At 54.5% G+C, this 19,635-nt stretch overlaps 1 protein-coding gene across 2 annotated transcripts in view; it reads left to right on the top strand.

Moving 5' to 3' along the window:
• The window catches only part of EPHB2 (EPH receptor B2), a 128,849-nt gene that overhangs the window by 25,833 nt on the left and 83,381 nt on the right, over positions 1-19,635 (top strand). For both annotated transcript variants that reach the window (XM_021533759.3, XM_021533757.2), the window contains exons 2-3: positions 14,077-14,141; positions 18,316-19,000. In XM_021533759.3, coding sequence (XP_021389434.1) covers positions 14,077-14,141; positions 18,316-19,000 — 750 coding nt within the window. The remainder of the gene's footprint in view (positions 1-14,076; positions 14,142-18,315; positions 19,001-19,635) is intronic.

Raw genomic sequence — 19,635 nt, 5'->3', positions numbered from 1 at the left:
TGCCCATAGGACACTCCTGATGGCCTGTCCTTGCTGTCCTGTTTCTGTGCTATTTGGGGTGGCCCCAGCCTGCAGAGGAGCCACAGGTTCATGGCTACATCTGATACCTCTGCTGCACCTCCACAAAGCACTTGAGACGCAGAGCAGGGAGGTTCCAGTGCAGCCTGCAGGGTGTGAACCACCTGGAATTTGGCCTGCAGAGCTCTCAGCACTGGGTCTGCCCCTCCCTGATGCTCATTCTGCTGTCCTGTATCCTGGCTAATGCCCTGGTCATCTCTGTGGTTTTACCTGCTGGTGTGCTGGCTGAGTTGTGTGGGTGACTGCTGTGGCTTTCACAGAGCTGTTGGGCTGTTTCTCCTCCCAGGATTTGGTGACTATTCCTGGGGGACCAGGATGGATTCTGCAGCAGTGCTTGCAGAGCCACCGTGGCCTCTCTGCAGGCAGCACTTGGTGCTTTAGGATTCCCCTGGTCCAGGAAGTGTTTGCTGAGCAGCTGGATGTGTCCACATCACTTGGCAGTGAATCCTTGAGGCACTGGGACTTGATCCCAGCTGCCCCCGTTTTGTGGTGGATGGGGTTGAACCAGACCCCTGAGCTTTATTCCACCAGCCCTATGAGATGCTACAGAATCATTCCCCACCCTGGGAGTGCCCTGTCCCTGCTTGATGCAGGGCACAAGGTGTTGGAAGGAGAGAGGGCAGCTCTTGGTGCTGGGCTGTCGTGGCCGGGCAGGTCTGCAGGGCTGACCACAGCACGTTGCTGCTGGAGAGCAAATGTTTGTCTTGGGGCTGATGTGGCCATCAGGAAACAACTCCAGAATTGCTGTCCTGAGCCCACCACCTCGCAGCCCTTGCTCCTGGGCAGCTGCCCAGGGCAGTGGGATGCTGCCAGCCAGGGGTCTCAGCTGTTTCTGTCTCTGGGCATCTCCTGGGTACTGCAGGGCCCCGGAGCTGCCACAGCTGCTCATCCTTCTTGGCTGTGCCCTTGTTTTAGTTGGGGTGTCTGTGTTTGCTGCCTTCACACTTGAGCATCCCCATGAACTTGCCTTTCCACAGCTCTGGTTATGTTTGATTTTGGTGTATTTAAAATTTTGGTTTTTTCCCTCCTTTCTGTCTCCTGGCAGTCAATTTTTTCATTAATACATCCTTTTGCGACTGTCTGCATCTTAGAGCTGCTAATTCGCTGCTGCCAACTTCCCCTGGGTTTAATTTATACAATATGTTTATTTTTACTGCAATTTTTTCCTTTTATTCCAAGCCAAGATAATTTTGAACTCAAGACGCCTTCTTTTATGATCGCAGATTTATGACATTTTGGCAAAGCCGCCATAAGCTGTAATTACTCTTCATTGTTTTTGTTTACATTTCCCCCCTGATCAATTTTTGCTAATAATCCCTTTCAACTTGTGGAAATTGCCCTTTTTCCACCTCCGGGTGTGTTTCTTTTGATGCATGCAGAAATCCCTTCCCACAGCCGTGGAACCGGCTCTGGGCTGGCTGTACCTGTGCAGTGCTCCTCCTCTGCTCCCGGGTGAGCTTTGCTCACACCCGCTCTTCTCCGGAGGAAACGAGGCTCCACCAGCGCTGGGGTCTCCAGGACTGCATCCCCGGGGCAGCCTGGACCCGGCCTGTCCTCTCCTCCAGCTCCAGGAGCTGCACAACTGGTTCACAAGCTGCTGCTGTGTCGGAACTCAAAATGTCCCTCAGACATTTCTGGAGGTTCTGAGTCCAGGTCAGAAGCATTTGAGACCCTGGCAGGCAGCTGGAAGCAGCTGTGATTTTGGGTTTGAACCATGGGATGATTTACCAACCTTGCAGGAAGAAGAAGAAGTCAAAAAAGTTTAGATATTATAGTAGAAGTAGTCACAAAATAGGGGGAAGAATTTTTGAGTCCTGTACCAGGGGGGTTTTAACACCTGTACAGGGAGGTTTCTGTTTTGTACATGGGGGTCAGAGGTTTTAAGATGGATTTGGGATTTGGGCCTGTCCTGTCCTCCCTCTTTCTTCTTCCTTACCTCCATGTTATTGGTGATGGTGGCACTCACAGATTGGTTTAGAGTAGAAAAGCACCATTTAATATAGGTAATAGGCATTGGGGAAAACTGTAAACATGTAACACGTAATGTACCATATAAAAGATAGAAAAGCACCATTTAATATAGGTAATAGACATTGGGGAAAACTGTAACCATGTAACACGTAATGTACCATAGAAAAGACAGCAGCAGCCCTGGGTGGGAGAGAAGAAGCAGTCGGGGTCAGAGAGGATGTCAGGGTGTGTGTGTGCCTCTGCCTGAGCTGGGAGCAAACCACAGCAGCCCCAGAAGAAAATCTTTTAGATAACTTGCAATAAACTGCCTTGAGACCAAACAACAGAGACTGCTGAGCCTTTCTTTGGAAGCTCAGGTGGGAGGAGAGACTTTTCCACCACACAGAACCCCAGACCTAGGGTGAGCTCTGGCACTGCTGCCTTGTCCAGGCTGGCCTGCAGAGTGCAGGTGCATCCCAGAGTGGACATCCCTCACTCCTATGCCAATCCCTGGTCCCCAGCTCCTTGCTGCAGCCCCTGTGGGTGATGGCAGAGGGGCTTCTCTCTCCTTGTGATCCCACAGCCCATCTCCTGCCTGCTCCAGAGCTGCTTTTCCAGTGGGAGGCAGCTGCTGGACAGATGGGTGGATGAATGGATAGATGATGGATGGATGGATGGATGGATGGATGGATGGATGGATGGATGGATGGATGGGAGGGAGGGATCCAGCACATCCCTTGCCCAAGCAGGACCACTAGCACCCACCAATAGAGCATCTCTCAGTTCAACCTACTGCTTTTGAAGGTGAATGAGTGTGTAAGAGGAGAGGAGGGAAGCCCTCACTATGGTGAAGTGTTGAGGGTTTTCCTAAGGAAGGAAACATTTGCCTCTCACTAAAAATTCCCACCACCTGCAGCTGCTGGCTCCTCTGGTGCTTTATCTGCCACGGTGGGGTTGAAGGGGATGCAGGGTTTGCATTCCTGGCAAACTCCTGGAGACAGAAAAGGACGGCAGTGGGGAGTTGCTTTGGCCTTGGGAGGGACTGGAGGGAAGCCAAGCTCCTTGAAGGAGTTTTGGGCTGTCCTGCATCAATCCTGGGGAGAAGCTTACTCTAGCCAGGAGCTGAAGCCCCCTGATGCCCAGGGGATCCCTCCCATGCTTGACAAAAGACAGCAGCTCCTCCCAAGCCATTCCTGCTTGGAACTGCCAATCAAAAGCACGTTTCCAGCTTGTCAGTAACAACAGGCAAAAGCAGGAATGATAGGTAGATCCGCAGAGCCAATGTGTGTGCCAGAGGGCATCCTTGCTCACCCTTTGGGGTTTGGGGGGTGTAGAAGGGGGCACCAGCAGTGCCAGAGGGGCAGGAGCACCCACAGGCTCTGGGTTAATGTGGCACAAGCCCAGAGGTGTTTGATGCTTGTTGTTTGCTGGGGAGCCCTAATGCTGGGTCCTGGTGCAGGTGTGGCCTGATGCCTGTAGCACTGCCTGTCCCTGCCTGTCCCTGCCTGTCCCTGCCTGTCCCTGCACTGCCATCACCTCCCCACAGCCACCCTGGGCTCTGCCGTGCACTTCTTGCAGGGGTGGCTGGAGTCAGGGGAATTTGGAGCAGCTGGATGGGCTGCAGGCAGGCGCTGGCTCCAGCTGTGGGGCCAGCAGTGCTGGCAGCAGCTTTGGGCACCCCTCTGCTCTGGGGTGCCTGCTGCTGCTCTGCAGAGACCTGGTCACAGAGGAGGTTCCCAGTCAATCTGAGAAGCTTGGCTGCACCAGGGACTTATCCTGCTCTTCAATTCTTCTTCACTGGCCCCTGGTCCTGCTTCCCCCCACTGGTGGCTCTGGGTAGCCCGGGGAGGGCTGTGGGGCACAGCTGTGTGTCACTGCAGGGCGGTGGGACTTCTGCTGCAGCTTTGGCTGCTTGGAGAGAACATCTTTCCCTGTAAATGTTATTATCCTGTGTATGTTTAGGCCAGGGAGAGAGCGGGGGGGTCACCATCTGTGTTTTCCAATAAAAACAAATTAAAATTGAAGCCCATTAAGGATAGCTCAGTTGGGATTCTGAGCAGGACTCTGGAGCCTGCTGGGAGCGAGTTACTTGCAGCCTGTGCCACCAAGCAGGGTGACAAAACCTCATTCAGTACCAGCGGTGCTGGGAGGTGGCACTGGCTGTGCTCACTGTCCCCACTGTGGGTGGGGGTGGCCCCAAGGGAAGGAGGGACAGAGCTGGCACAAAGCCGTGCTCTGGGCTTGTGTCAGCCCTCCTGGTCCCCTCCATGCTCTTCACATCAGGTGATGGGCCGGGATTAGTGAGGAAAGAGATGATGGTGTCCAAGAGCCAAGCATGTGCTCCTTACCCAGGGATGCTCTGCAGCCTCCAGCCTTCCTGCTGCATCCCAGGTCTCCTGAGGTCCTTGCCCCTGTGCCCGGGGACACAGGACAGTGGGTTTGGGAATACAGGATGCTGTGTTTAGGACACCGGAGAGTGGCTGTGGGTATCAAAGGGGTCTGGGCAGTGCTGCCCTGCACCCTGGGCATTACACCCTGTGCCAGGCTGCAGGGCATGGTGGTGGGAGGAGGTTATGTTATATGTGTTATATATTATGTTATACAGCAGCTTTTGGCCAGGATGCTGCAGCCAGGAGCTGCACATGGCACCTGCTCCTGCACACCAGTGACAGTGGCTATGTGTTTGGGCACCAGTGCTGACACCAGTGTCCATCCCCCTGGGGTGGCTGTGCAACACTCAGCTGGACCAGGGCTCTGCGTGGTGGAGGCTGATGGTTCCTCTGGGGCTGGGGCCCAGGAGCTTCTGGGCATGGGATTCCAACCTCTCAGAGCACCCCTAAGAGAGGAAGAGCGACTTGGAGGCTCTCAGAAGGAACATGGCTGTGTTCCATCCTCTTGGAAAAAGGCTTACTGGGGAATTCAGTCTCTGCTGGGCCTGGATGAGAGTAGATGCAGCAGTTTACCCTGGGACAGCCTCCCACAGGGTACCTCACAGCCGATGGGGTCAGTGCCACCAGAGAGCCATCAGCAGTGACAGTAGCAGTGGCTGTTAAACGCCTTCATGTGTGTCTCCTCTGTGTGGCTCCTGCATTCCCAGCAGCAGCAGGAAGGCTCTGCTTGCTGGCATTTGGCATCTGCATTGACTCCTCCCAGCAGCCTGCCCTCGCCTGAACTCAGACCACCTACAAGTCCCAGCTTCTTTTGGGACAGATGCTGCCTGTGGGTCCCTGGTGCTGCTGGAGCAGCTTCCCAGAGAGCTCTGGTGGGGTTTTCCTGTTTCTGCTGACCTGTGGAGCAGCTGGTGTGGGGAAGCTGGGACAGACAGGATGCATCTGCAGCCACGAGTGGGATAATGTGGCAGCCGGATGGAGAGTGGTCCTGCCTCACATCCAGCCTCACCTAATCCTTTAGCAGGGGCTGAGAGGTCACAAAATCAGAATTCCCTTCTGAGACCTGGAGCTCTCATTCTCCTCCCAGCCAGGCAGGTGAGAGGGGCAGTCCTGGATGGGTCAGTTGAGTGCTTGGAAAGCAGGACACGTGCTGGGGTGACCTGCAGGACCCCGTGGGCTGTTGAGTTTGGCTTCTCCTTGCTTTGAGCTTTCCAGCAGTGGAGCACCCTGCAGGGCAGTGCCTGCCCTGGGCCTGCACGGGGAGAGGAGGAGCTGGGAAGAGGTCTGGGAGCTGATTTGGCAGTGGCTGTGCTCAGCCCTGGCTCCCGGCTCACCCAGTGCCATTGCCAGGGTTCTCATGGCCAGGTGCAGCTCTGCTCCAAGCCCAGCTTTCCGTGTTTTCTGGTCTAGCAAGGCTGGGAGCTAAAGACCAGTGGTTTCTTTCTGCACAGCAATATCAGCTCTGGGTTCGGTCCCCTGAGAATGGTGCTCAAGGTGTGGGCAGTCAGAGTAAGGGATTTTGCTGGGAATGGGAAAGCATAGCCCAGCTCATGGCATTTCCCTCATGGAAATGCAGGGGGAGTTTCACCTGGGATTGCTGAAGTGCTGTGCCAAGGGCAGGACATTGAGGCCATCCCCATGTTTGACACCAGTTCTGACCCGTAGTGTCACAAGCAGCTGAGCACCACCCAGTAACTGGGTGAGAGTGACCCAGCAGGCTCTGCTGAGCCCCACCAGCTTCCATCCCCTGCTCCCCCACTGGCTCCTGTCTCACAGGGCGTGCAGGAGCTGTGACTGATGTCCTAGGGAACTGAGGAGCCCCGAAGGCTCCATGACTCCCCCAGACTGAGGACATCTTTCCCCTGCCAATGCTGTGTGGTATCTCTGGGGTCAGCTCTCCCTGCCCCATGGACTATCAGCCTGGATCCTGCTTGGCTGGTCAGAGGCACTTTGTGCAATGGAGATAATGGACATCATCCTAATTCTTAGGTATCTGGGTCTGGCTGGACTTGACTTTTCAGTCATTGAATGACCAGGTGCCTCAGTGCTGGGTCCCAGCACTGGGACCACTGGCATGGCCCGCTGTGGCTGACCTCAGCTTGGCCTTTGGGGCTCCGGGAGCAGGGTGTGTCGGGGTCCCCATCGTAGCTCAGCCAGCCTCCTCTTTTCACTGCCTATCAGTCACTCTCCCTCTTGGAGTGTGAGTGGGTCCCTGAGTATCCCGAGCATCCCGGAGCTGCCGGCTCACAATGCAGGGAGCTGTTCCCGCGCCAGCGCTCGGCCGGGGGGATTGGGTTTCAGCCTGTTCCGCTGGCCCCCGGCCAGGCAAAGCAAAGCTCAGGGCTGCAGGGAAGGGCCACTGGGTTTGCTCAGCCCCTCTCAGCTCGTGCTGGCAAAAATATCATAATCAGGCTCCAGCAAAGCACAGGAGGCAGAGAGGGGCCTTTCAGCTTGGGGAAGGGTAGAGATCTGTGGTGAGGGCTCCTCGGGCAGGGACAGACGGGTTTCTCATTAGCCAGCCCCCTGCCCTGGGATGTGGTAGCTGTGCCTGAGGCCAGGATAGGTGCGTGGTTCCAGAAGCACATGTTCCTACATGGAGGAGCTCATCCTCCATGTGGTGGATGCCTGTGGTGTCTCCAGTGCAGATCCTGGTCTTGCTTCATTTGACTGGGCTCTAACACTGTGTGTCCCTCCAACCTGGAGCTGATGAGGTGTTTTAAGTGGGTTTTCAGGTCATGTAAGGGGCATGGTGACAAGGAAGGATCTCCCACTGTCTCTGCCGTAGGATGACTTTGCTCCCAGCCCATCAGAGCGGGCTGGGAGCTTCTTGCCTGCTTTGCACATCCAGCACTGGCCACAGCTGATGAGGTCATGGGTTCACGAGAAGCTTGCTCCCTGTGTTGATAATACTGGACCAGGGTTACAATCCTGGCAAGTGTCTGACCCTGAAAGAGAAGCTTTTGCGAGGAGTGAAAGGGGAAGGGAAAAAGTTGTGGGTGGAAAAATGAGGGTGGAGGCTCCAGCTGTCTGTGGGGCTATTTATTTGTCCAGCTGTTGCTTTATCTGGATGAGCTTGGAGCCTGTAAATGTGAAGCATTTGCCAGAACTTCTGAGAAACTCAGGTCCGGATACTCCAAATTGGTCTGAATTGGCAAAACTCCATGCAAGTAATTTTTCTGGATGGAGAGAAGTGTGTCTGCAACATGCACAGCTCTTCTGTTAATCCCTTTCACCTCCAGCCTCTTCCACTCTCCCTTGGTCCTGCCCCCCTCCATCCCCACTCCTGGCCAGCCCGTCCTGCTGCCACCAGGACCCAGCATGATCCCAGACTTGTTGCCCCCTCCCAGTTCTGTCCACCAGTCTCATTCCTGATCTGGCCAGATGGGAAAAGCTGGTGTGGCTGAGAACCCCACACTCACCTCACTTGTGGCTGAGCAGCAAGAAGACCATGTGGAAGCACAGAAACCCCCACCCAGGTATTGTCACAGCAGATTCTCTGCATGACACTGTCTTAGCGTGGCTTTGAGCATCTGGAAGTGGTGGGGTGGGGCTGATGATGTGACTGGAGGTGCCAAGTGTCCCTTCAGAGCCACGGTGTGCCCTTGGAGCAGGCAGCAGTGCCAGGGACAGCCCCCAGTGCTGAGGGAAGCTGCTCAGAGAAAACATCTTCCAAGTGAACAGGATGGGCACTGGTCTGCGAGGGTCCCGTGGGGAGCAGCGCGGTTCCCGGTGGGAAGGGGCCAGAGCTGCGCCTGCTGCTGTGGAGCAGCTGCACATTTCTTTAGAATGCCGTGGGCAGCGTGTGAAGCTGCAGATAAACACGCGGGAGGGGAGAACAGAAGCAGCAGCGTTGAGAAGACACCGCTGTGGAGGGAGCGCTGCACTGAGCTGCAGCTATCGCAGCCACCAGGGGTGGGCCAGGGGCCAAGCTCCCACCCCTGCCACTCCCCCGTGCCTTTGCTCCATGTCCTGGGTAACACGGGGATCTTTATGGGGCTGGCATCAGCCTCTCACCCTATTACTGGTGCTGCCAAAGCAGCAGGATGGCACCCTGAAAGTGGCTGTGACAATGAGTGAAGTTGCCAAGGTGGTGGTCACGGCATTAACAGCTGGGCTTAGGGTTGCCCAGCCTGGAATTGGTCTGTGTTTTTTGTCCCCAGCAGAGGAGCTGGTCCTGTTATGTGCCCATGTGCTTGTATGAGCATGGGGCAGCCCCAGGTAGAACCAGGGAAGCTGTGGGGGAGATATGGCCATGTCAGCCCACCGTGGGTCACCGTGGGCACGGAAGAGGCAGGAGCAGGGCAGCCCAGTGGAAACTGCAGGTGGAGGAGCTGCCTCAGCAGGATGATGGGGTCCCAGCCTCGGGGCTTAGCACCCTTTGTGTGGAGCTCGCACCTGTGGCAGAACTTTGTCAAAATGATGTCCCTGGGCCTGGAGTCGCCTGTCACTCAGAAGTGTCCATGAGCATCTGGAACAGGTTCCCCAGAGAAATTGCTCAGACTCCCCTTCCCTGGAAGTGTCCAAGGCCAGGTTGGAGAGAGCTTGGAGCAACCTGGGATAGTGGCAGATGTCCCTGCCCATGGCAGGGGGTGGAATGGGATGAGCTTTAAGGTCCCATTCAAACCAAACTGCTCTGGGATTCTATGATGCATTCAAGATCCTCTCAGGGCTGCTGATGGCATTGCAAAGCCTCTCTTGGTGATTTTTGAGCAGTCTTGGGATTTCAGAGAGGTCCCAGCTGACTGGAAGTCAGTGAACATTGTCCTAATTTTCAAGAAGAGCAAGAAGGAGGACCCTAGAAACCCTAGAGGCCTTTCAGTTACACTTCTTTGGCTGGTAAAATCAATGGAGAGCTTTATTCTGAGAAATACTGAGAAACACTACGAGGACAACGTAGTCATTGGTCTCAGCTGGCACGGCTTCATGAGGGGAAGTCCTGCTTATCAAACCTGATTTCCTTCTGTGACAGGGTAAGCCCACCTGATTGATCAAGGGAGGCCAGGAGATGGAATCTGTTTTGATTTCAGCAAAGCTTTTGATACTGTCTCTCACAGTATCCTTCTGGACAACCTGTCCAGCCCCCAGCTGGATAAACACATCACATGATGGGCGAGAACCTGGCTCACAGGTCAGGCACAAGGGGTGACAGTGACTGGGATGACATCAGAGCGGTGACCTGCCACTGCAGGGCCTTGTCATTGCCCTGAGCTCTTCAGCATCTAATGGCTTGGAGATAGGACTGGAAGGAATATGAGGCAAGTTCACAGAAGATACAAAACTGGGAGGAGCTGCTGCCTCCCTCAAAGGCAGGGAGGCCCTGCAGAGACCTCGACAGCACAGAGGACTGGGCCATCACCAACCATGTGAAGCTCAACAAGGGAAAGTGCCAGATTCTTACTGGCCATGGGGCAACCCTGGATGTGTGGGTGGACCAGGGAACAAGAGGCTGGAGAGCAGCTACAGGAAAGGACCTGGGGTCCTGGTCAGGGGCCAGCTGGATCTGAGTCAGCAATGCCCTGGCAGCCAGGAGGGCCACCCGTGTCCTGGAGGACATCAGGGACAGCACCGGCAGCCAGGCAAGGGAGGGGAGCTGTGCTCTGCAGTGGGGCAGCCTCACCTCAAGTCCTGGAGCAGAGTGGGGCACCACAATATTAAAAATACATTAAGCAACTAGAGCACATCCAATCCAAAGGAGGCCATGAAGCTGGGGAAGGGTCTGGAGGGAAAGTCGTATGAAGAGATGCTGAGGTCACTTGGTCTGTTCAGCCTGGAGGAGACTGGAAGAGACCTCCTTGTGCTCTTCGTCATCCTCCTGAAGGGCAGCAGAGGAGCAGGTACCAATCTCTTCACTCTGATGAGCAATGGTAGGACTTGAAGAAATGGCTGGAGCTAAGTCAGAGGAGTTTTAGGTTGGGTATTAGAAGAAGGTTTTTCAGCAGAGGTTGGTTGGGCACTGAACAGGCTCCCCAGTGGTCACAAGTCTCTCTGAATTCAAGGAGTGTTTCCACAACACTCTGAGGCACAGGCTGGGGTTGTTGGGGTTCCTGTGCAAGGCTGGGATTTGGACTCAATGATCCTTGTGGGTCCTTCCAGCCCAGCCTATTCTATGGTTCTGTAATTCTGGATTACTCAGGGCCTGGAGCAACTGGGACAGTGGAAGGTGCCCTTGCCCATGGAGCTAGATGAGCTTTAAGGTCCCTCCCAAACCAAACCATTCTGTGGTCTTATGGTTCTGATTCACATCCACTTGTGCTGACCCTGCAGGGTCACCATGCTTCAGAGGACCAGTTATTGCCAATTTTCTGTAGTTCAGGCATTTTCTTCTCAGTGTAACCCCATCTCCAAAAGGACTTCAGCCTGGGCAGCAGCTCTGCAAACGGCTGCAAGAGGGGCACGTTGGAGTGTTACAGCTGAGTGCCATGGGGACCACAGCCCTGGGACCCCCTGCACAATGAAGGGTCATAAACAGAGCCTCAAACAGCAGCCTGGTTTCGGGAGGAAGAAGAAGGAAACTGAGCTAATTTATCTGTCTTGGAGATGGATCATTTGCCACCCATGAGCACCACAAGAGAGAAAAGTTTTGGACTGCAGAGTCTTTGTAGAAAGAAAAGGAAATCCAATAGCTGGCAGCTAAATGGTGTAAATCCAGACTAAAATTAATGGAATATCTGGTGTTTTTTATGGGAAGATAATTTGCCATTGGAAAAACTTGCTTAAAACCCATGAATTTCTTCTCCTCCTTCTCTCTGGGCCAGACAGAGTGGATGCAGAGCTCCAAGGGGATCCTTCAGCTGAGGACAAGGGGGTGGGAGCAGAGGTGTACTGAACACCACATTTCAACTGCACTGAGTTTTCATTAAATAAAAGGCTTTTAAAAATGCAAAATGCTTCAAAAAATGAAGTTTATTTGGGGAATTATTTGTAATGACTTAGAGTATATCTTCTTTTCCATTTTAGTCACTGCTATTAATGTACTTACTATGCACCACTGTCATTGATAGTTAAGATAAAGTAACAAATTCAGGGGGTTTTTAAAGCTTCTTGCTAGTACTGTGTGAAAAATGTTGTTTTCCTTTCAGATCAAACACCACTGGTGTTTTAATGAAAAAGCAAGATTCTCTGGTAAAGTAAACACTATTATTGCCCTGTGTAAACAAATACTCAGTTTAAAAAGAAATTTTGTAAATCTGACCCACAACATTTCGGGATTAGTTGTTTTCCAGAACTCTTCCTAGTGGGAAAAATTGAAAAGAACTATTTTTTGCTTTTTGCTCTTGGAATAAAACCAAATTTCGAAATCCTGGTTTCCTGTGAACTGGAAACCGCTGGCTCAAACCAGGAGTAATGAACAAGCCACAGTCTGAGCAGGATTTACTGCCAGGAGTAGGTGCAGGGAGCACAGTGCTGCCGAGGCAATTTTTGGGGTGCCAGTGGGGAACAGGAGGTCACATGCACGGAGCATTTGTCAGCTCTGCATCCAGGCCTGGCTCTCCGTGATGGATCTGCTCAAGGCTGAGCTTTTCTCCCTTTGTTTTTGTTCAATGGAGTGAAAGTGGAGAAGGTGGAGATGCTTTTGGGGAGTTTGTGGCAGCATGCTTTTTTTTCTGGTGGGGAGAAGGACAGCAGAAGGACATGACTACATCCAGTAACTCTCCATTCCCATTCTGGGACTGGAGCCACTACCCTTGGCAGTGTCCAAAGCCAGGTTGGATGGGGCTTGTAGCAATCTGGGATAGTGGAAGGTGTCCCTGCCCATGGCAGGAGGGTGAGACTGGATGGTCTTGAAGGTCCCTCCCAACCCCAGCCATTCTGGGACTCGAAGTGTGTGGGGGATGGACACTTCCCAACATCCCTGCAAGTGCAGTTGGCATCCCCAGGGCATGTGCTGAAATCAGGGGCAGATTCACATTGCCCCAGCAGAGCAGAGGGACAGAATTTCCCCTCTGGGCATGACCATGGTCTCAGCACAGAATCACTGGCCATGTGCTGCCCTGTGCAGTCTGTCTACCATGCTCCCCTCATGTCCAGCCTCAGTGTTTTGAGGCCTTTGGGCAGAATATCTCAACTGCATTTCCTAAACTCAGGAATATTGTCCTATTTTCTTAAACTGTCAGCTTTGGGTGTGGTGCAGAAAAATCCCTGTATTGCCATGAGCATGTGGCTGCAGAACTGGAGGAACAGAGAGTTACCCAGACTCTGGAAGCCACTCATGGAAGTGTCCAAAAAAGACTTTTGAACACTCCCTGGGAAATGTTAAAGAAGTGTGTAGATGTGGTGCGTAGAGACATGGTTTAGTGCTGAACACGTCAGTGCTGCAGTAGTGGTTGGACTCAATATTAGATGGCTTTTGGAACCATGATTCCACGATTCCAAGTGTCTGTCCCATTTATTTCTGATGGGGCTGGCTGGCACATTCACCTGCTCATGTTGGCCCAGGTATTGGGGTACCGTAACCTGAGCACCCCTCCTTGTGCCATCGGTGGAGTTAAACCAACCTGCAGCTATTTGGGATGAAAAGAATTCGAGTGCTGGAAGTATCCTGAGCTGCAGTAAGGATGAGGAGGCTTTGCTGTTGTGTGGCTTAGGAAGACTTGTCTGTGCTGGTCAGTGGTAGCAGCACCTGACCTATTTCAACCCAAATCATCTGGAAAATCAGCTTTAGCAGTGGTTTAATTTTTTAGTGCTTTTAAGTTCTAAAAGTGGTGTTCCTCCCCACATCCTACTGCATCTCTGAGGATTCTCCCTACTATACAAAGTGCTGAGAAAAAAAATATCCTGCTTTTGGGAAAGGAAACTAGAAGGGGATGGAGGATCCCTGCTCAGGCTGCTTCTCATCTGTAGGGGTAGAACTGGGCTGGGGTACCTGGATTTAGGACTGAGAGGAGGAAAATCCAGCCTGGCTGATGGATGGAAGAGGCCCCTTTCATAGCAGGAGACATTGCCTGTTCTGGGCACCTTGAGGTCCCACCTCAAATCCTGGGGTGAGTTTTGGGCCCCTAATGAAAATTAAGACATGGAGGGGCTGGAGCATTTCCATAGAAGGGAATGGAGCTGGGGAAGGGTCTGGAGCACCAGGAGTGGCTGAGGGGCTCAGCCTGGAGAAAAGGAGGCTCAGGGGGGACCTCCTGGCTCTGCACTCTGACAGGCGGGTCAGCCAGGTGGGGGTTGGGCTCTGCTTCCAAGGAGCAAGATACAGGACAAGAGGAAATAGCCTCAAGCTGTGCCAGGGGAGGTTTAGATTGGATATTAGAGAAAATTCCTTCATGGAAAGGATGGTCAGACATTGGCCCAGGGCACTTGTGAAATCACTATCCCTGGAGATGTTAAAAAAATATGTGGATGTGGCACTTGTGAATGTGGTTTAGTGATGAACATTGTTTTGGTGCTGGGCTGATGGTTACACTTGATGATCTTGGAGGTCAGTTCCAGTCTTAACATTTTTTGATTCCATGATTCTGCATGGGGGTCAGGGAGCAGTGGGCAGTGGGTGGGGAGCAGTTGGGTGGAGGGACCAATACCTGGGTCCTCTGGCTGAGATGTGGCCAAAAGGCTCAGTGTGGGATGGGCTCCAGCCCTGCAGCCCTGGGCTAGCTCCTCTCCATCTTCTCAGTCCTTTCAGCAGCATCCAGTGACTCCTTGTTTCCCCTTCCTCCCACAGAGACACTGATGGACTCCACCACGGCGACAGCAGAGCTGGGCTGGACCGTGCATCCTCCATCAGGGGTAAGGCATCAGCTAATGGGGGCCTGGAGCTGCTCTGGGGTCTCTTCTGCACCTGAATGTGGAGGCTTGTCAGGCAGGAAAAGTCAGGCACTGATGCAAAGTGCCTTGGCCATGTGGGAAGAGCACAAAAGGAGGTGACAGTTGAGGTTTCCAGTAGTTTTCTAGGAGATGATACTCCAAAAAATACCCCAGTGTTTAGGGGATGTAATTCTCAACCCACAGAGTCACCCACACAGTGTGGTGCTAGAGGAATCGTAGTCTCCACAGAGCTGGCATGCAGCCACCTAAAAATGAGGAGAGGAAGAAACAATATGCCAAGGCCACCATAATTTGTCCCCAGTGTCTCACGTGTTATTGCATTGCCTGTTACTTGTGGCAGAATGAGGGCATTAGGCTCAGGTCCTGAAAGGAATGTCCAGCATCCCATGGAGAGATGGGATGGTGTTTGCTGGCTCAGCAGAACAATCTGTCTTCTTTACCAGGGCCAAGTGTACCCTGAATCATGTTTGAAGACCACCCTAAAGAAGCTCTTTTAAAGAAGAGCTTGGACAAGACAGTGCATCAGGTTCATCCCCCAGAGGGTGCTGGCACTGCCCAGGCTCCCCAGAGAATGGTCACTGCCCCAGGGCTGCCAGAGCTCCAGGAGCATTTGGACAATGCTCTCAGAGATGCACAGGCTGGGATTTTTGAGGTGTCTTGGGCAGGGTCAGGAGCTGGACTCAATGATCCCGATGGGTCCCTTCCAACTCAGAACATTCTGTGATTCTGTGATTTCTGCACCCTTCTGCTCATGGGGGAAAACCAGAGTGGAGCCACTGCTGTGCCCCACGTGGGGTATCATGGTGCTTCAGAGCATCCTGCCCACCTCTGGCTGTGGTAACCAGCAGCAGCCACAGTGTCCAGCCCCCCAGACCTGCTGCCTTGCACTTGGTAGCCCAGTCCAGCCTGGCCAAAGCCGGGAGATGCTTCCTGTGCATGGCAGTGGTGGCTCAGGCTCCGTCCTGCCTTCCATCCACCCTCTGCAGGGGCTGGATGAAGACGTTTCTGTGGACCTCACCCCAGGCTGACAGCATGCCCTCGATCTGAGCCGACTTGGCAGAAGAAAAGAAACAGCCAAGAAAAGCCTTGTGTGGGGAGATTAAACCGAGCCGGAGCAGCGTGGCCGCGGTGTCGCGCCAGGCACGGGCGCTGCCGGCCCGGCCCATCACCATGATAAAGGGCAGAGCTGCCCCAGCCCCGCCAGTGCCCGCCGAGGGGGATGACGGGCACACAATGCGGGGGAGAAGAGGTCAAGTCTTTTTCTCTGCTGGCCCAGCCTTGCTTGTTTGCGGTGTTTCCATATGTGAAGCACGCCCTGCTCCCTCTCCCCAGCCCGGCCGTAATGAGGCTGGGGCCTGCTGGAAGCCGTCTCCCCGGGTTATTGTGCTGCTGCCTCCTTTTGAGCTCCCGGCATGTTAATTAGAGAGCCAAGAGAAAGGGAGAGGCTTCTAATTAAGCGTCGAGGAAGCGCAGGGGCTGGTGCACAGGGGTGACTTTCCCATCTGGGAAAAGGGAAGTCTGGAGCCAGCCACTTGCTGTGGCAGGGATGTGGGAGGAGACTGGGGGTCCCGAGCCTGGTCCCCAGGGTGCTCCCAGGTCCCCCATCAGGGTGGAGATGCCTCTCTGGACAGTGCAGTGCAGTTCCAGTGGTTGGTGGTCTCCCCCTCTGGGCAGGGCCCTCAGGGGGGATCTGGGCACATCATGTCCTGCTCTGTGCTCATCATGGGTGACAATTCTGCGGTACCCTCATGGCCTCATGTCCACAGGCAGGACAAGGCAGTGCATCCTACTCATAGGTAACTGGCCAGGTTGGGTGCAGCCAGCATCACCCGGAAGACAGAAGCTGCTGTGTGCTCCTTTTTGGGGATTATTAGAGACCCCAAAGCCCAAACAGTTGCATTACGTCTGGCTCTGAAACTCTGGTGCTATTCATATATGTCCCCAAGCCCTGCCTTCAGCATCTCCTCTTCATCCCAAGTCCTGGAAACCTGCATTCCAGCATGTGCTGCTCCTGCCTGACCAAAGCTGAGCTCTCTGGGCTTGTGTCCTTCCCCACCAGGGGGTTGAGCAGGTGTGGGTGGGGGTCTCTTTGTCTTGGTAGCTGCAGGTGGGTGTCTGGAGTGGTCCAGGTGAGGGAGAGCCAAATCGGAGGCAGGGCAAGGGAAGGAATTGCTTCCGCATGCCTTGTCCTTGATTCCCTCACTTCCCTCCCAACCAGTGCCCTGAAAAGCAGGGAGATCCTGCAATTTTCCACTAACACGCAGAATTTATTTCTGGAAAACAAAGCAAATGCTCCGGCTGTGTTTTGCAGGGATGTCCCCCAGCCCTGGCAGCAGCTTTACAGCTACTGCCAAACTGAAGTGGTTGGAGCTGTTGGGGATCTTCCCTGACAGCCTTCTGTTGGGCTCTGAGCCTTGATGTGTGAGGAGCAATCTGTCTCCCATCTCCTGAGCCTCTCTCCCCAGTCCTGGGTGCCCTTGTGAGGCCATTTACAACCTGAGGGGCTGGGGGTGCTCTGCTCCTGCAGGATTTTCCCTGGATTGGGTCCTGGCACTGGTGCTGGATTTGGACTGTGCTGCTGCCCTGCCTTGGTTGTGATCCTGCATCCAGGGCAGGGTTGTGCTTGGGGTGTAGCATCCATGGGAAACAGCTCGGCTTCCACTTGAGCAGTTTTATGAACAAATTCAGAAGGAGCAGTTCCAGCTGGCCAGGACTGTGTCACACGCCAGCAGGACTCTGGTCCCCGTTGCCCAGCATCACCCTAGGTGGGTATGGGACTGCAGGGAGATGCTCTGCACTCTGGCAGAGGCTGGGCAGGGGGAGATGCTCTGTGAGCTGAGGGTTCTCCTCACACAAAGACCCTTCCCTGTTGGTGCTCCCTGCAGAGGAGCAGTGACCGGTTACAGGCTGCAGCTCATGTCCTGCATCTCCCTCTCTGAAATGTCCCCATCCTACACAGAATGGAGACAACCAGTGCTGGAGGATTTGGGGAAAAAACAGCCTGAGAAAAGGGCAGAGAGCTGGAGAAGTCCACATGATGTCACAGCAGCCCTGAGCTTTGTAGGGACCCAAGGGGACAGCTGGAACTGTGTCAAAAGGGTTTAGACTGGATGGTAGGAAAAGGTTCTTCACCCAGAGGGTGCTGGCACTGCCCAGGCTCCCCGGGGAACGGGCACAGCCCCGAGGCTGCCAGAGCTGCAGGAGCCTTTGGACACCACTCTCAAGCACAGGAGGAGGATTGTTGGGATGACTGTACAGGGCCATGAGGTTGGCTTGATGGTCTTTGTGGGTCCCTTCCAGCTCAGGATATTCTCCTCTGTATCTCTACAGAGCTTCCTCCAGAGCTGGCAGTCAGTCATCTGGGGGGAGCTAGGCAGAGCTTCCCATGGGGAAATCTATCAGCTCTGAGCTGTCTTGCTGAGAAGGGTGTTGCTGTCATGGCACAACTCGTAGCCATGTCTGCATCCCATAGATCCAGTTCAGGACAGCTGGGACATCAGCACTCCTGCTGGTGGAGCCCCAAATGGAGGAGCATTTGACCATCAAAGGGGCAGGGATGAGGGCTCCAGTGGGACTTACCCAGCACCTCCCTTTATGGGAGCACAGCAGGATTGGCCATGGTCCCATCCTGCCCCTGGAAGAGGCACTGGCTGCAGCCAGGCAGGAGGTTTTATGGCTTTGAGGAAGCAGGTCCTGTTTGCCATGTCTGTAGCCATAGTGGCACTGGTGGGTATCCCTGTGCTAAAGGCACTGAACTCTGCCATGGGCACAGTCCCTACTAAAACCATTTCTGCAGAGCAGTGGCCTTGCTGTCCCTCCAGCAGCAGAGAGGCTTGACCCTGAATCCAGGCATGCAGCATGGTGCTAGTGGCAGCAAGGTGGCCACGAGGGACCCCTTTGTCCTCCCTGGAGCATGGTGTGGGTCAAACTCTGCCCAGGCAGGTACAGGGCACCTGCAGGGGGATGCTGGCATGAGGTGCTAGGCACTGTGGGACAGCCTGGGATGGGGTGGGCACAGAAAGGGGCAGCTGGTGCTGGCAGAGCCTTCGTGGCACACGGTGGGGATTGGAGGAGGTCAGGAGGGTGGGGAGCCCTGTTCAGAGCAGCCCCTTGACTGTCTGTGTCCTGCCCGCAGTGGGAAGAGGTGAGTGGGTACGATGAGAACATGAACACGATCCGCACCTACCAGGTGTGCAACGTCTTTGAATCCAGCCAGAACAACTGGCTCCGGACCAAGTACATCCGGAGGCGAGGAGCACACCGCATCCACGTGGAGATGAAATTTTCTGTCCGGGACTGCAGCAGCATCCCCAATGTCCCAGGCTCCTGTAAGGAGACTTTTAACCTCTACTATTTTGAGTCGGACTTTGACTCGGCCACCAAGACTTTCCCCAACTGGATGGAGAATCCTTGGATGAAGGTGGACACAATTGCTGCTGATGAGAGCTTCTCACAGGTGGACTTAGGTGGACGGGTGATGAAGATCAACACTGAGGTGCGCAGTTTTGGGCCTGTCTCCAAGAATGGTTTCTACCTGGCCTTCCAGGACTACGGGGGCTGCATGTCCCTGATTGCCGTCCGTGTCTTCTACCGCAAATGTCCCCGTGTGATCCAGAACGGGGCCGTCTTCCAAGAAACACTGTCGGGAGCAGAGAGCACCTCGCTGGTGGCAGCCAGGGGCACGTGCATCGCCAATGCCGAGGAGGTGGACGTGCCCATCAAGCTGTACTGCAACGGGGACGGCGAGTGGCTGGTGCCCATCGGCCGCTGCATGTGCCGGGCCGGCTACGAGTCGGTGGAGAACGGGACCGTCTGCAGAGGTAACCACGGCCCGCGGGCTCGCCTCTGCTGCTGGGGCACCGGGATTGGCAGCTGGGGTCTGCATGAACCGTCTGGGAGGGACTCCTTGGGCAGGGCTGGCAGAGGGGCATGTGTGGGGGCTGGTTCCTTCCCAGCTCCTCGCTCCCTGCCCCAGGCTCATCCGTCCATTGCAGAGGCTGTGCATGACCTCTGGGTCCTCAGGGCTGCTGGGCACCCGTAACTGGTGCTATCCATGTTCTCCAGGTTTTGGAGGCACACATGTGTGGTGCATGTCACCAATCTGCATCTGCCTTCCAAAATACTGGGGCTGTTATGCTGTTGGTTTTGCTGTGTGCTTTGGCATGGGCTGAATCTCTTCTTGGACGAGGGGAGTGGGAATGCAGGGTCCCAAAAGGGTACAGTGGGAGGGAGCAAGTTGTCTACAGTGTTTTCTTGGTGATGTGCAAATGGCCCAGGGTAGGAGATGGTCGTGGCCTGTTCAGAGCTGCCTGGTCCCTGTGCTCCTCAACAGCCAGAGGTTTCCTGCCCTATAAATATTCTGCCTCTGTAGATGCTCTCCTGCCCCTGTGGATGCTCAAAGCAGACTCTGTGAGTGCCTGCTGAGCTCGGATGAGCACCATGGAGCCAGCGTGGC

Source organism: Lonchura striata, chromosome 24, assembly GCF_046129695.1.
Source record: "Lonchura striata isolate bLonStr1 chromosome 24, bLonStr1.mat, whole genome shotgun sequence".
Classification (NCBI taxonomy): Eukaryota; Metazoa; Chordata; class Aves; order Passeriformes; family Estrildidae; genus Lonchura; species Lonchura striata.
The sequence above is the reverse complement of the archived record's forward strand: the minus strand, read 5'-3'. Positions and strand labels throughout refer to the sequence as shown.